Genomic DNA, 17,635 nt, shown 5'->3' on the forward strand with positions numbered 1-17,635 from the left:
TCTACCGAGGTGCCAGCAGCTGGAGGATTACAAAGCAGTATTAGTGACGTATTATATACAGTGACACAGCATGGGTCAAATGTAAGCACAAGTGTAGCCCAGTTATTGTCGCCAATGGAAAGTTTAGGCAAACGTATGACATAACTGCTTAATGCTTTAGTTTAATAGTGACAAAGGTAACGTCAAATGTCATTTGGGTCCTCCCTCTCCATTCCCACACGCTTGATTGTGACCACAGCTGGCAAGTGCTCTAGCGATACTCGATGAGTTATTTGTTGACTTTTGGGGTATCACATCACCAGCTGCTAGCATCCCTTCTTCTTGTGCCTTCGTAGCCTGGTTGTCGTTGCTGGTGTGCCTTTTTTCCTTTAAGTAATGAACAGTTTCCTTGCATGTTTTTGCAAAGAATGGTGCTTTGCTGGAGGTTTTTAAAGTAACCTCCTTTTTAGGTAGTAAATTGCCATTGGAGACTGACACCCAGCTCTTGCTCTCAGACATGGCTTTCCTTGGTCATTATTGTGTATGCGCAGGGATTTTTATATGATAAATCGGCTGGTTCTAATATTGCATTTTTCTGCTCTACTGGAGCACTTAAAGCACTTTAAAGAAGCAGTTTTTTCTGTGTATTTATGTATTTGCCATGCAGATTGGAGCAGCCAGGGATCAAACCACCAACCTTCCAATTAGTGTAAGACCTGCTCTTGAGCTACAGCTACCCCATATAATACTGGTATTTTAATTATACCAGTATTATTGTGGACTTTATGGTATGGCACAGCCCTAATAAATATCTTTAATTCTGAGGATTAAATCAGTTACAACTGACCACAGACTACAGCCCAGAACAGATGAAATATCACAACAGTCTCAGCTCTCCAGTGTTCTAGTAGCGCTCTGTCTAGGAGTGGTCTATAAAATGTCCCTGACATATTTAAGAGACATGGATCACATCTTGAATACTAATTCATGTCTTCCTGCTTGTAGTCTGTATTGTACTTAAGACCTTTATCAGTGCAGTGCAACTCTAGGCAAGATTCATTCATGCTCTTCAGCTACAATGGATGAGCCCATGGTTATCACTGAGTTATGGGATGCACAAATATTGTTGCAGTAGCCTTGTGTCCTGGTAAACACTTTAATGCTCTTGTCTAGTGATTTGTCTCAGAGTATTACTGTACATCCTTCCATGTGTGTGCGCGGAAGAGAGTCAACCATGTTTTTTGTGAGTCATAGAAAACCAACCTCTTTCTGAGCTGGATAAAAGAATGAAATGAATAACAGGTTATGTTTTTTGGTGGGGTTTTTTTTAATAACACACCATGTTACATAATGCATTTACAATACTTCAAAATAACTAAAACACAAGGTACTGTCTCTGCCTTCGTAAAGCTGCTTTCAACCGCTTCCGTATTGACAGGGCGTCGCCGAAGCGGGTGGCTCAGCATGTTTGATTTGGCTGGTGTTTATGGCAGATGCTCAAGGATCCCTCGGTTGTTACGCAAATATGTAAACCACTACACCGTGGAGCCACCTGCCCCTTACTGTATACTAATCATTATTCTTATCTGTAAATGTTCTCTAATATCCTCCTCCACTATCTTTTCGGCTTGCCTACAGACGTCACCTGGCACTTTCTCATTTGTACTAATGAACCTCAGACTCGTGTGTGTTGGGAGTTTCATACCTCACTGATGACGGAGAAGTATGTAAACATCAAGCTTCCATTTTTAAGTGCAGCAGGCGTGATTCGCACATTCACCAGGGAACCCCATTGATTCATATTTCACTTTCCGCTGATGTTATTTGTGGTAGTACTTAATATGTGCAACATATGGGGGTGGGGTCTATGGTGCAGGCAAACTGCAGAGACTTCCTACTACTGTTATAACGACAACGAGAAGTGGGCTCACTTTTATTTAAGTTAATGTGGATAATGGATAATTTTGTAATTGAAGGATTTCTTACAAAAGCTGCTATAGTCATTACCTTACACTGTGTCCATTTACCTTCATTTATCTCATGTGAATTGCCCAGTTAATTTTACTGCATTAGTCATCAGCAACAATTTATTTATAATTTATCTTTTTTCATCTGTGTTCGGAGCAGATGTTGAATAATTCAAAGAAGTCTAGTCTTATTATGAAGGCAGTGCTGAGGATTGTCTGTTAAAGTGTGTGCATTTACATGACAGTGAAGACGGGTGTGTTCCTCCTGCCACTGCAGAAAGCACAGAGATATGACAGAGGCGGCGGCAGCACAGAGAGCTGGGAGAGAAGGTCAGTGGTGTTACAGAGGATTTGAATCAGCTGTAAATTATGTTGTCATCTTGGCACAGGAACAAAACATATCAATGAGCATGAATATGTTACATAATGAGGATGAAATGTAATAATTAATAGGGATTAGAATATTTCTCTGTGCTTTAGTCATTTTGTCTGTGAAATGTCAGAAATATCTATATTTTAAAACAGGACCTTGAATGAAATACACTGAAACCAAGTCTTATTCATGTCTTAAAAGCGAGAAATCTTACCCTGACGCAGAGGCCTGAACAGTACATGATTATTTTAAGTTGCTGCCATGGCTCAGACTTGTTTCAGCACATACCATGTCAAAGCAAATATCCTGGTTAGATTTTTTTATTCTGGCTCAGACCGTGTTTGGTAGGTATTCACTGGTACTGAGAGGATTGCGTTGCTTCTGGCCGAGTCACCGGGCAATAATAATTTGGCCCTTCCAAAAGTCACTCAGGTCAGCACGCCTGCCTATTTTCCTCACTTCCCATGGGCTGAGCATGATAATGACTGTTCTTTTATGTGGTATTCAGACTTGGAAAAGCACACACATTCTGAGGTAGAAGTACAGATACTAGAATAGAGAAATACTTCAGTAAAAGTTGAAGTTCTGCTTCAACTTTTACTGGAGTAAAAGTAGAGAAGTACACGCTCTGAAATGTAGTAGTAAGAACGTAAAAAGTGGCTCTTTGGAAGATGTTTCTACCAGTTATTTTTGTGCAAAGCCTTGTGCTATATTAATGTAATAATAAAATAATAATAGTAGATGGGATACAAACTTTAGTCATTTTTTTTGTAGTAATAGAGGTAGTTACACGAAGTGATAGCAACAAGAGGAAGAAAGAACAAAAGATGCTTGGGAAACCTGAGAAAGGAGTCGGAAAAGATGTGGAGGGTAAAAGCAATAGTGCCACCTTTGATAATCAGAGTACTTGGAGTAGTGACCCCCAAAATGGGTAAGTGGCTCAAGCAGATTCCAGGAATGACATCTCTGCCTAGAAAAGTGCAGTCCTATGAACATCAAAGATACTCTGCAGGACCCTCAAGCTTGACGGATAAAGACCACCCGCAGGGCGAGTGGGGAATTTTATATATATATATAGCCACAACAGAACCAAAAGGGAATTTACAATGGAAAATCCCACAGTATCAAAGCCTGAAGGCGGCTCATCAGATCATAAGTGTGACCACAAGCATGTTAATAGTTTTTTCACCACTGATAGAGCCATGCACCATGAATTTGTCCCCCACAGTCAGACTGTCAATGCAGAGTTGTAGAACGTCCTGAGGCATGTGAAGAACATTTGCCACAAATGACCTGAGATGTGATGCGTGCCCATGTATGCGCCCACTCACTGTTTTGAGCAGTGATCGCAGCGCATAAGATATCAGGTCCTAAAACACATGCTCAGTGCAGCTTTACTACAAAGATACTGAATGCTTAAAGCGTTTTTTTTGTTTGTTTGTTTTTTAACCAGTTCCCTTTTGATTTAAAGTCATTAAAAGTCATTGTGACCTTTCTAATTCTAATTGGAACTAGAAGTGTAAAAGCTAATTTACTGTCTGACCTCTCACTCCAATAATACTGAGCCAGTCATCACAACTTTATGTGGTTGTCTTCGGTAGTTTGCAGTTGCGCTGGAAGGCATATTTTAATCTGTGGTCAGTTGTTTTGATAGCAGCTTTATAGGTAAATGGGACGTGCTTAACAGTCGGGTTATCATTCTTAAATTGACGTTTTAGTGTGATTATCAGGCAACGTTATCTTTCCAAGCAGATAATTGTGTAAAACATGCTTGTAATCGGTTGATGGGAATGGCGGTCCGGATGGGTTTAGTTGAATCATGGAGCGAGATGCTGGTGTGGTTTCCTTTCATTTCCTTTCAGTCACACGTTACGCTGCACATTTAGTAGCTGTCACGGACATACACACACACACAGATGTACGCAAAATGTACAACAGCAACCTGATAACGATGCTCAACAGATGTGACGACTGTTAATGAACCAGGGGAGATAAACGCAGGCAGCAGACTGTGTGTCTTACATCAGTGTTTGCACATATACTGCAGGTGGGCTGTTCCAAAGCAACATTTTTATAAAAATAGGCTGCAAAGAAAAAAACACGCTTAATATGTTTAGCAAGCTTTAAAAATGCAACTGAGATAATAAATAAAACATTTATTCAACATTAATCAACATTAGTTCATCTGAAACTAGTTTCTCATGACTTCATTGTTTAATTGACCTTTTTTCTTTTTTTGTTGAATGTGTGAATTTGTCACATTATTGTAAAATGACTGGGTAAGTAACAGCAGAAAGTACATTTTCTTTACTTTTCTTTATATTTTCAAATCTGTATTATTTTATCCTTCAACTCCACTGAGTTTGAGGATTTAGTATGGCATTTTTTAAATATAGCTAATAGTCAATTTTACAGATTCAAATAATAAAAAGTATAATGGATGGGATCTGTGTGGTATCAGCACCAATGCAAATGGTCTATTTTGAGTGAAGAGAGTGCTGACCATGACCAGTCATTGAATGTTCTTACCCTGATGCAGGGCTATCACAGAGAGGCAGACAACCATGGACAATTTAGATTCACCGGTTAAACTAAAACCAGATCCATTAATATTAAAATTAAAACTAATATATATGATTATTTAAGAACTTCTCAACAAAAATAATTACAGCCCTCTGAACACACAACATTCACATGAATCCACAGACACATTCATGCTCATGGCGTGAGCCACCGTCCTTAACACCAGTGAGTCATGAGCCAGACCATCTCAGCAAAGGCACTCTGAAATAGACTAAATAAGGACAAGTATGATATGAATCATTTTGCTTTAATGCTGGCCTCTGTATGTGTGCTTGTGTGCGTGTATTTACCCATTACTGACTGCAGGTTGCCTTTGACTTCTGTCGTCAGTGTACACACTTCATAGCTGCCAATTGTTGACCTTACTGAGCGCATTATTATGCACTGCATTTTAAGTGTACTAAAAACTGCTTTATGCAAAGTAAGATGAGGTCATCATCTTTAGATGGTGTTGGGATGGTGACTCATGCAACAAGTGGATGTTAGTCATCACATCATTACAGCAACTCAGTTGGTCCTCAGGAGAAGTAATAACATATTTTCGATAATAATTTTGCTCCGGTAATGTTAAACACTCCTACTTTCTGTTCTGTTTTGTTTTTGCTGTTGTTTTTCTGGTGGAAAAATACACGCAGTTGTTCAAATTTGCAACTCCTGAATGCATTGCAAATCTTTACATGTAATATTTAAGTTCTTTAGATGATTTAAACCTTTTCTAAACTTCTGCTTCTGGGAAAATATTTTTTCTTTTTTCTCAAGTGGTCAGAATTTTGTATCAAATGTAAGAGTCTATTGAAAGAAAGCAATGAAAAGATGAAAGCAAGACAGCAGGGAGAGACGCATCTTTGGCATGTGAGAGGATGATAACGGACCCATCATAAAAATCAAGCTGTGGCTTGATGATTGCATCTTCTTTTCTGAAAGCTTCCGCTTCTCTTTGATGTATCACCTGTCAGTGTGCGTGTCACTGACAGTGCATTGCCTCTCTGATAATGGTCTCTTTGCATCTGTCTGTCAGTAGTTTCCAGCATCTATACTTTTTTATTATTTATTTTTTGGTAGTTTGTGTCAAGATGCCTGAGTGATTTCTCCATTATCCACTCTCCCGCCTGCCAGTTTGTCTGCCCGCCTGCCTTTTCTGAGTAGGTGGAATTAAAGTGCCAAGCATAGTCATGCACTGCAAATGGCAGTAATGTTTTTTTTTTCTGCTTTAAAAATAATTTGAATCAAGATGAACTGGGCCCTAAAATGAATATTTGGACGCATTAAAAACAAGAACTAAAACAGAGATCCAATATGCATGAATATTTATAAGTAAAATTTTGTGCAACTGTTGGCAAAATGTTACTGTTACCAAAGTTAACTGAGAAGAAGGTTAAGGTTAGTGGAATTCCTTATGTTTTGCATACTTGCAGAGAAATAAGCGAAGGGCGAAGATCAAAGATTTGGGCACTACAAGAGATTTGATGGCTCAGAAGAGTTTTACAAAGATTGTTAACTTAAATTAGAGCTTAGACGACATTTGAGGAGTCACTCTGCAGTCGTGGGTTCCTCTACAAAGCTGCCTAGCATTCTGAAAATGGATTTACTGTAAGTGACACCCACAAAGCAGGAGAAGACAATAATACAACAAGGAGGTGTTTTTAGCAGTCATAGTGAATCTTAAAAGTGACTCTTATTAGAAACATTGGGGATCGCCTGTGTGGTGGTGCTCTGGTGCACTGGGCAGCAACCCCTGCACATAGAAGACCGAGCCATGAGAAGAAAAGCTCACTAACAGGAGTTTGCAAATAAATATCTAAATGAGCCTGAAGCTTTTCCTGTATACAGAAGTTAAAACTGAATTTTCCATCATCATGAGCAAGCATATGTTTGGATATAAAAATGAAGAACGCAACACCCCATGGGGGGAATTGATCATTCGTTGTTTGTGTTGCAGCCATTGACGTGAGGTACATTTCACCAACATCTTCTGGAAGCAAACATCACACGGTCTATTTTTTTTAAAGGTTCTGCTTCTGCCATGGTTTTCACAATCCTGGGACCTAAACACCATCAAAAATCTGCAGCCAGACATCAGAAGAGTAATACATATGAGAGGCGCCCAAGAATCTAACAGAAGTGCAATGCTTTTGCAGGAAAAGTAGGAAAAAAATCCCCAACAAAACAAGAACTGAAATACTTCTAAATGCTACAAAAAGATTCTCCACGCTGTGATATTTGCCGAAGGTTGTGTTACTGAGATCTACAAAACTTTTCCTTTTAGGCTTCTTCCCATTTTCTTATTTTGAAACTGTAAAAGACAGAGAGAAAAATGTTTTGCTCAAAAAGAGCTTTTTTGGAAATCGACTCATTATTCGCACCCTGGGTTGTGACTGTGAATGCGCGTGAAAATACCTCTTTGCTTGCTTGTGACTGTTCTTGTTTTAGGGCTAAGATATTTAGCTGTGTTTTCTACGAGCCCCGGTCCCTGCTAAATTAAAAGTATCGGGCGAGGGTTCACACCTGCCTGGGGATGCGTTTGTAATTAATGACAAGCAGCTTTGCCACCTGCTGCCCTAATGTCACTCCGATCTAGAGAGGCGAGCCCTGAGGAGCACGATGAATATTTAATGATGACATGAAAGAGGTGGGGGGTGAATTGTTGGACTGTGGAAGCATCACTCAACAAGCGATGAGAGACAGAGATTGTTAAGCAACATAAAGCAAGGGAAGATGGTAATTTGTTGTATTTTGATGTTCTTTTTTTATGCCTCTGTACTGGAGCTGGAGGGATTGTGGTCGTCTTTACAGATATCACATTTTTGTGAGTGTGATATTTGCCAAATCTCAAACACCTTGAGGGACTTTCTTGTGATTTACTTGGACTCTAGAATGAACTTGTCAGAATTTGTTGGTTAGTGGTGTCATGTGAAGGTCATGGTGACCTAACAAAACACATTTTTGATCTGGTTTGCGATTCAATGATGAATGCGATTCATTCCAGCATGTGAAAATACCAAGAGATAACCCCGACAGGGGACATGTGTTCAACTCTGTGTAGATTTGGTGTATTTTTGTATTTTGTTCCATGCTGAACTACGTTTTGTTTTTGATGATTTGGTTCAAGCAACCAAATCAAGGAGCAACATGGGGAAATCACTATCATTAATAGCAAAGTCGTGATATCACAAATCTAAATGTTTTCACAAAAAACTGTTGTTTTTTTTGTTTTGCTTGAGCAATATAAGCTAAAGATGATGCATCAAGTGCAAAGTATGACCTTTTTTAAAAAAAAATTGGAAAAGTCCTTCTCTTATAAGAGTCCTAGATATCAAATCCTGAGGCTTTACACTTCTTGGAATGCAAATCTAAAAAGTTAGCCAGAAAAAAAGTGCCTTAAGTTGATCTACTGGGACTACATGCCTCCATGTCGTGCATTTTAACCAATGCTATACTGACAGAATTGGAATTTTTTCTTTGCCAGATAGATCCCAGCCTCTTTCCTTGTTCTTGCTGATGTATTTTTGTTTTGCTCACCTGTGATTTTCCTCAGCACATTGAAGAAGCATACTTAATGGCAGCAGTAATAACAGTTTGCTGCAGTTTGCAGTTTTTCATCTGAAATGCCCCTGAGGCCTTCTGCTCCTTCAATTAGTCTCAGTCTCGAACTTCGTCTGGTCACCCAAGTGGAAAAGTCAATAACAGCAAAGGTTCCCGTTAACCCACTGAATATATACAGTCACAGGTGCTTTAACGGGTGGACTTTTTCAATCAAAGTCATGCACAAAAACGTACTTCTTATTTTCATACACCTCATGTTACTGCTTCACTGCTTTGCAGACATTTGGAAGCATACAGGTAAAAACATTATTGCCGCAGCAGCTATGGCCTTGCTGTTAATTGTGCAGGGTCAGCAAGTTTAGCCCATCAATGAATGAATCCCATATTGTCTATAAGTTACACAGTGTTTGTGTGTCTGGTGTAATGTGATTTGCTGTGCTTTCTGTGTCTTCAAGAGGTTTTTTCATTGCATTTTAATAAAAAGTCCAATATTTCTGAATTGTATCTTGTGGCTTAGAAATGCTGACCAAGCTCTACTCTGAATGTGGAGAAGAAGAGAGGATCTATGTGTTCAGTTATGCTTCAATAACATGATATTTATAAAGCATCATTTATTCCCTTAAAAAGTTAAATGTGTGTAATCAGCCTTAAATAACAGAGCTCTTGCTGTGCCCAATTCGCTCACACTCCATTATGAAGATTACACTTTACACTGAGATACTAAGGAGTTACAGATTGTCATAAAGTAAATGTCAGAGATGAAAGCTAGCCTTGTTTTGGGGTAAACTTGCCACCAGTTCAGTCCCCATTTTGACTTCAGAACTGCCTTAATTTTGTATCTAATTACATATTTATTTTTCTGGCATGCATTAGAAAGCTTCTTCTTTTGGCTAATCCAGTGTGCTGAAATCAAATTTGAATTTGAACATGATGTTGTGGTACACCGGTTTTAGCTGTATACAGCAGTGACTTCTTTGTCCACGACACAGATATAACTTCAGATGTGAACTGAAAAAGATGCAGAGAGGACATGAAGTCTTGTATTTTACATTCACAAAGAGATAACTGATTAAATGTTTTCCCTTTTGTAGCGGACACAAACCTTTTGGGGGTTGCATGAGTTGAGTTGACTGTAGAGTCCTGCCTTTCTGTACTGTATGCCTACATGCAGTTTTTTAGCTGATTACCCCAGGGATTTTATTTCTGCTGTCTGTTTTGATGGCAGGGGCCCACGTGCACCACATTAAAGAACAGAAAAATATTTGTTTCTGACTTTGATGATCTTAACTTGAGTTCCAGTCACCGCTGCATTCTACATTGATTTACTCTTTTTTTACATATGGGTTGTATCACCTCTCTCATGTGTAACCTTTTTGTAGACATCATGCTCCTGTTAGCTGCCTCATGCTACAGTCATTAATGTTTTATTGGCTCACACTCCCCCCCCGAAAGCGCCTCATACATTTGTAATTTATGATCCCTGTGAGGTGCTGTTAGAGTCATTCTGCACTGATGTGTACGTTTTGTTGGGGAAAAGATTACATCCAGCATCTGACTGGTGAAGAGGTTTGCATTTGAAGACATCCTCTGCTTGGAGGGTGTTTGCAGCAGCTCAGGGATTGAAACTGACCTAAAAAGTATAGCAAGCGTCTCAACTTCTCAAGCCTCTTGTGAGCCAATTGTAATTACACAGAGCAGAGCTGTGTCAGGCTGTAAGTTGTAGCTTTAGAAAAGTCTAAAGGATGGAAACGGTGTCTACCAGAGTGGGATTGACACTCTTTAATCTACAATACCTAAATTTTCTGTCCCACAAAATGTGATTCTGTTATATAAGCTGCTCAAATACATTATATTTTATCCAGCTCAGTCTACAATTTCTTTGATCATTATATCTGTTTTATTACATTCTGTTCTGCCTGATTTTCCTATTAACAAATCCAACATAATTATCTGTGCAATCAAGCCTCAAGAGTAACCACCCAAAATACTCAGCCCAGTGTTATCATGAGTCTTTTTTCTGGGTCACTAAATATTCATGAACCCTCCAAGCACATTACAGATAGTTTTTAGACACAACAACAACAACAACAGGGACGTGGTCCTTTGAGACTCTGATTCCTATCAGAAAACACTTACAAAGTAGCTTCAAGCTCGAGTTCCCCATGAATATGTATGGCGTTCCTTCTTTGTGACTCTCAGTGAGGTAGATCAGCTAAAGACATTAACAAAGACCATATCTTTTTCTAAGTGCCCTGCTGGAGGATTAGCAGCATCTTGTCAGGGCTGAATATCTTGGGTTTCTCCTCAGGGATCAGGGAATTAGAAGGTCATCAGCAACTCTCAGAATATCCCAGAGGGGATGATGTTAGGAGGAGGCTTTTCAGCATTGCCACAGCACCGACTGATATAATGCACACTGGCATAGTAGAACAACGAGGGGCATCTTGACCTCCTCAAGCAGACATTAACTCGCAGAAAAAAGGAATTCAATGTGAGGAAATGCAGTGCTGTGCAAAAGTCTTGAGCCATCCTTTGTCTCTTTATATTTTGCTTCCCAGTAGCCCGTCTTTCATTTCATTTTTCACCTGATTTCAACAGGTGTTTTAAAGTTTTTCTTTGGACATTGGCTGCTTTTTAATTTAATCATCTTTTTTCAATTGTTTGTTAAAACACTAAACACTGACTTATGAATCATTCAAGCATAAAAAAAAGCACCTAAATCGAGGGATGAACCTTGAAACGGTAAAATGGTAAAAACTTCCTCCTTTGAAACATTTGATTGCACTCGAGCAAGCCCCAAGCTTAAAAAAATACTTGGCTAATATTTGCCTCTGTGACCACAGTAACGGTGGTGTTTTAATGCATCTGCTATATCTGCACGCACACACACACCATATGGCTATTTCTTTGAGGACATTAATGAATGCACTCCCAGGCCACTAACCCTAACTCCCTGCTAAAACCCACACTGTACCTCACAAAGAGAGCCATATGAGTAAAAAATGCAAGATCGCGAAAGCTTCAGATAGATATTGGTAGCATAAGGGATGACTTACATGTTTAAAATAACAGAATTTTGAGTAACAGCAAATAAAAAAAGAGATGGAGATAGAAGAATTAAAGTAATAAGAAATCATAGAAAGAGGGTGGAAGGGAGATATGATGTAAAGCTAAGTAGGAAATATAAATGAAAGAAAAAGGGATGGAGATGAATAAAAAATGAAGAGAAACATGGAAAAATTTGGAAGGGGAAAAAGAAAGTAATTAAAGAGAATAAAAAGTGAAAGAAGAGTAAAAGAAGAGAAAAGTCAAATGAAAGGAGATAGGATAGATGCAAAACTGAAAGGAAATAAGGAAGCAGTAAAAAGGAAACAATGAAAAAGTAGGAAAAGTGAATTTCTTGAATCAGTTTGTGTCATTTCAATTTTAGGTCATTTCAGTACAACAACTTGTGCTTTTAGTTGAAATGTTCTCTACCCTTGCTACTCGAGAGTCAAGTTTGGGTACTCTCGAGTAATAAAATAGGCCACAGATGTTAAGCAATGTGTTTCAGTGTACAGGGAATTTTCTCATTTGGACTACCTGGTATGAGTTTTTCCCGTTTTTTGGATCCACCACATGAGTTTACAAACATTTTTCAGCATTTGGTAAGTTAGCTATAGTTTCAGCTGAGGAGCAGTGAAACCAAAGCTAGATTACTTCATTGTTTCATCTCGGAAAAAATATAGCTGATTTCCCCCAACTTGTACAGACTCTTATTCATTGAATTTAATGCGTTAGATCAAGGGTCCTAAATCCCAGTCCACGAGGGCCGGTGTCCTTGCAGGTTTTAGATGCATCCTTGATCCATCACAGCTGATTTAAATGGATAAATTACCTTCTCAACATGTCTTGAAGTTCTCCAGAGGCCTGGTAATGAACTAATCACGTGATTCAGGTGTGTTGACCCAGGGTGAGATCTAAAACCTGCAGGGACACCGGCCCTCGTGGACTGGGATTGGGGACCCCTGCATTAGATGGTCTGTCAAGTAGCTACAACCTATAATCACTATAAAGTAAAGTCTTATTTTTTATTTTTTTTCTCATTAACACTGTGAGTTGAGAGGTTTTTTTTTTGTCTCAGTTGTGCCTCTTTTTTCTAATCTAAAGACGGGCAGTAGCAAGAAAAGACAGACAGTTCTGCACAATAAAGTCTTTTAATATTGCTCATATTTATCTTCCTCCATTCAGTGTTTACCAAGCTCACATAAACTATAAAACTCATCCGATCCCTTCAAACACTATTGTTTTAAAGAAAACTTTGATTTTCCAAAATATGTTTTCTACTTATTCCTGACGTAACACTTTTTAACCATTTGTTGTGGGTTTTTTTCTTCTCTTTTTTAACATTGTTAAAGTAGGGAGACCCTAACTTGAGAGACAAATGAACACACACACACAAATCATCATTTATCTGCTTCTTGCTGTGTTTACATTATAAGTGACCGAACAGTCAGTGCTTATCATTTTTCTCCAGGTTTCCCAGCACAAAGAGGCTGAGATGAATATTGGCACCTCCCTGCCTGAGAACCACGGTCTTTAGGTAACTCATACAGAGTGTATTACCCACTCTGTATGAGCTACTGCCTTAGGTGGAGGAGTTAGAGTATATCTGGGTTTTGTTAATGTGTGGCAGAAAAGCAATGGGGGATTGACAAATGGATAGTAGCAGCATATTCAGTGACACAAACAATGTACACGTATACAGTGCAGTGAAGAAAGAGCTGAGTGTGTCGTAATGGTGTCGATTTACCCTTGACCTATGGCCACAAGCTGTGGGTAGTGACGGAAAGAATGAGGTCGTGGATACCTAAAATACAGAAAAGAGCTTCCTCCACGTTTTGTCGGACCTCACCCTTTGAAATAATACGAGGGACTTTGTCTTTTAGTAGAGATTCACTGTAGAGCCTCTGCTCTTCTGTATAAAAATGAGCCAGCTACAGTTTTTTTTTTTTTTTTTTTTTTTTTTTTTTTTTTTTTTTGCATGGAGATTCTGGGGCAGACCAAGGACACCCTTGACTGGCCTGAGAATGCTTCAGTTTTTCTGAGAGCTAGAGGAGGTGGGTGAGAAGAGAGAAGTCTGGGCAAAGCTTCCCAGACATGGATGGATGGATGATGGGGTGGCAATGGCAGGTGGTCGGGTCTCCTACTAAAGTAGATCTAAAGATCTAAAGTCTAATGACTAAAGTCACTCAAAATGTAGACTGTAGAAATTGTGTCCCATAAGTCTGAGCTTTGTGGTTTTGGTGAAATGTCTTGATGACTACCAGAATAAATGTTGTGACATTTCTCGCAGACTTTTATGTTCCTCTCTGGAACAAATGTACTAACTCTGATGAAAAGTATCATTTTTATTAGCTGTTTTTTTTAAGTCGATGGTTCAATAAGTGTAGATGGTTCACCACCACGTGACTGTTGGTATGAAGTTCTTTTTATGAAATGCTGTTAGTTTTACCAGGTGTAACAAGACTCGGTCTTTCCAAAATTTCAACTTTTGTCTCATCAGTCCACAGAAAACCTTCCCAAAAGTCTTTGGGATCATCATGATGATGTTCTTAGTTCAGAATTCACAATTCAACAATAACCTGAAGACGATACAAGACGACTAAGACAAGGTCTGCAGTTCTTTAGATGTTACTGGAATAAGTTTGGTAGGCCAGCCAAGGCCTGTCAAGGACGTTGCTTCTTTAGATCATGGCATGATGTGTTCCTTTTTTAGATCTTTTAGCCTAGTTCACTTTGTCAGGATGGTTTTATTTATTACTTTTTTTTACATGATGATCATGGAAGAAAGCACACGGAAAAGCTGTGATGTTTACTTTCTCTCTTAGGACTACACAGTCCACAGTATGTCCACAGTCAGATGAACATATGGACTACAGTGACTAGTATTGATCATCAGGTTAAAAATGTATATTCCTGTAAATGATGAGTCTTGATTTTTTTTTTTTTTTTTTTTTTTTTTAAATTTGAACCAAATCTTTTTTTGTATAATTTTGACAAAACAAAAACCTGATGGAAGGGTGTGAAACCTGCTGTCAAGACTAGGCCAACCTTAAACCTAAACCTGCCAGGTCCGTTTGGCTGAGCACCACTGAGCTGTGTTAGAGCAGATTGAATCAGATCAGAGGAATGTCTCCGTAAGATAAAAAAAACAAAAAAAAAACAGAGGCAGGTAAGGAGAGCAAAGGGGGTTAATCCTCTGGAGGAAAAAGGCGAGGCTTCTTCAAAAAGGGGCCAAAGTAAGGTGCACACATGCAATATTGATTGAGTGGAGAGGAGACTGTGGATGGAAGAGACTAGAGGATGAGGTGGAAAATACTGTTAACCAGTTGTCTAACCTCAGATACACACACATACACATCAGGGTGCTTCTGCCATATACAGGAAAATGTTGTAAATTTTAGCTACTGTCATTTAAATCACTGCTTACCTACATCATTTCTGGCTTTCATTTTCAGAATAAAGTCCTGAACATTGATGGAGTCAAGGTGAAGCTCCAGGTAAGAAATCTAATTTATTAAGATAATATTCTAAAAACATAGTCTGGTATGTAACCTGTCCCTACAAAGGTGCAGATTACTGAAAGAAATCTTGAAATGCATGCCACATTTATTTATTTATTTATTTATTGTTAAATAAACAGGTTGATAGGTTGAAGTCATCATCACAGGTCTGTCATAGAGAGTAGAAAACATTACTGCCATCGGAGCCAAACTCTGGGGAGATACAGTGCTGATGGGGGAGAAAGACTTAATGAGCCAATTCCACTGAGATTGGAAAACTTAGTATCAGCCAGGTGATTTCTGTTCAGTATTATGACCCAGACTGAGGTAAAAATAAATCTGACACAAGAAATTGGTACTACTGTATATATCCAATCTATGGTATGATCTTCAAGCTGCAAATTGGGTAATATTTTTATGCTGATGCTAATGGACCAAATTACAAATAGAGGTGGTTGCAGTGACCAAAGATGTTTTAGCATCTTTTAGTGAAATGGCCTGTGACTGGTTTGGTTTTGCCAATCATATCAATATTGTTACAAACCTTGCAAAAACTTTTGATGCTCAGTATAGACAACCTCCCTAGCAACAGCAGACTGATGAAACTCACTAGCTGGTGATAAAATAGGAGCTTGAATGGGAATTAATTTACATAGTACCCACATTTTTCCACTGTACAGAAACATGACTTTAATTAATACCATCGTTTTTTTGTTGTATGTGACAAGTACAAAGGAAATTATTTGCACACTAGCCAGAACAATTCTGATATGCAAGCTGCTGGTGTTGTTGAGAGCTACCAGTCTTTTTCAGTGCTGTGTTAGTAAGTTTGAGTCCCATAGATCTAATTACCATATTCTATGCTTATCCAAAATCACAGAGTGAATTGAATGGGTGGTTTCACAGTGAGTGCCTTCCAGCTGAGTGAGCAAACATAAGGCTTATTAAAAAGACGGAAACTTCTTCTTCTATTCAATGATCACCTCCCTCTCTAATTATCTGCAGATCTGGGACACAGCTGGACAGGAGCGGTTCCGCAGTGTCACTCATGCCTACTACCGTGATGCCCACGGTGAGACACACATAAATACACACTTTAATATCTTTTCTTGATTATTATACTAATGATTTAACTTTGTTCTTGTCAAAAAGGTGTTATTATATGCAGCTGCCATTCAGCCATTATGCAATGAAAGCCAGTGAATTTGTATGCAAATTGTGAACTTTTATTTTTCCTGCCATTTGATGAATATTTTGCGAATGGCACTGGATTCGAGTTCATACACTGCGCACAATGAAAGGGAGTGCTGATGTTTTCAAAGACAATGCATTGCCATCAAACTAAAGTTTTACAGCAGTTGTATTTCACAGCCTTTTTTGTATCAAAGCGTAGAAGAGATTGCTTTTGTTCCACGCTGCAGAATTGTCAAGCGCTGAAGCTTTATAACACTTCAGCTGAGATAGAAGGGCAGCAATTTCAGGATTCGGGGACTCTCTGATGATGTGTAATCAGTCATCACATATGGGTGTGAGTCAGCATGTGTTTATGTCTACTTTGTATTCATTTTGATGTCATTAGTCACTATGTAAGTTAATTAGAAAGCTCTTAGTTGTGACATTACATTGAGTTATCATGAAGTTGGTAATCATGTTAAGTCTTTTTTGGAAGTGTCTTTGATCAAATGTGAATAACCTGGTGTATGATACACTAAATCCGAACAAAAATACTCTGATTTCTCAGGCTTTTTCCTATCCAGGATCTTATCCTTACTAAATAATGTTCACCAAGGAATTACTGAATAAAAATGACTGTTTAATTCAGATTTCTAAGCAGACCTAACCTGTCTTTAAGTAAATATCAGCGCTGCTTCTATGTTTTGTTTTGTTTTTTCTGCTTGATATTCACTGAACGTTTCAGTATGTGTTTGTAATTTTGTGCGCTTATGTGAATGCATCACTTCCTTTCATCTTATAATCTCGGGGCATTTGGGGATTCTTGTGGGATCAACCATCTGGATCAGTGTGCCAGTTTAAATCAATTTAAGTTTGTGGAACTTAAGCTGGGGTTTGGCTTGGTGTGTGACCAACTATGCATAAATGATAGAACAAAATCATCTGTTTCCGTGTATTATCTATGCTAGGGTTTGGCGGTCAGCCTGCATAATTACACCAGGTTTTGTTTCACCGAATTGTCTCTGTCTCCTGTAATAAGGGGACCCTAACAGACTTTTAGCAGGGTGAGTTTCAGGCAAGATGCCCTGGGGACACATCTTGTTTTCTGAAAACCACATCACATATGTCTGGAATGTAGTCTTACTCATCTTTGTGTCGGAATTTTGTTATTTTTCCATTACTGCCGTGGAGCAAATGAGAGAATGTTCCAACATCCTAATCAACTTTAGATTCTTTTAATGCCGCTCTAAGAGCGTGTGTGAGACAAGAATTTAATAAAGCCTGAACTGCTATTGGAGAAAAATATCCAGGATGTGATGTGAATATTAAATTTTTTTGTGGCCACTGCAGCATTAATAAAACCGTGACAGGTTCAGTGGAATAGTGTAGACTTTTCTTTACACGAAACTCTTTCTTTGTGCCAATAGGCACAAAGAAAGTCCTTCACACATCGCTTCAAAACTCATGTTGAT

At 38.7% G+C, this 17,635-nt stretch overlaps 1 protein-coding gene across 2 annotated transcripts in view; it reads left to right on the forward strand.

Annotated features, from left to right (window-relative positions):
- Positions 1-17,635, forward strand: part of LOC116325222 (ras-related protein Rab-26-like) — a 54,456-nt gene that overhangs the window by 9,275 nt on the left and 27,546 nt on the right. For both annotated transcript variants that reach the window (XM_031746053.2, XM_039611561.1), the window contains 2 exons: positions 14,946-14,987; positions 15,996-16,062. In XM_031746053.2, coding sequence (XP_031601913.1) covers positions 14,946-14,987; positions 15,996-16,062 — 109 coding nt within the window. The remainder of the gene's footprint in view (positions 1-14,945; positions 14,988-15,995; positions 16,063-17,635) is intronic.

The sequence above is a fragment of the Oreochromis aureus genome, linkage group 4, assembly GCF_013358895.1.
Source record: "Oreochromis aureus strain Israel breed Guangdong linkage group 4, ZZ_aureus, whole genome shotgun sequence".
NCBI classification, from domain to species: Eukaryota; Metazoa; Chordata; class Actinopteri; order Cichliformes; family Cichlidae; genus Oreochromis; species Oreochromis aureus.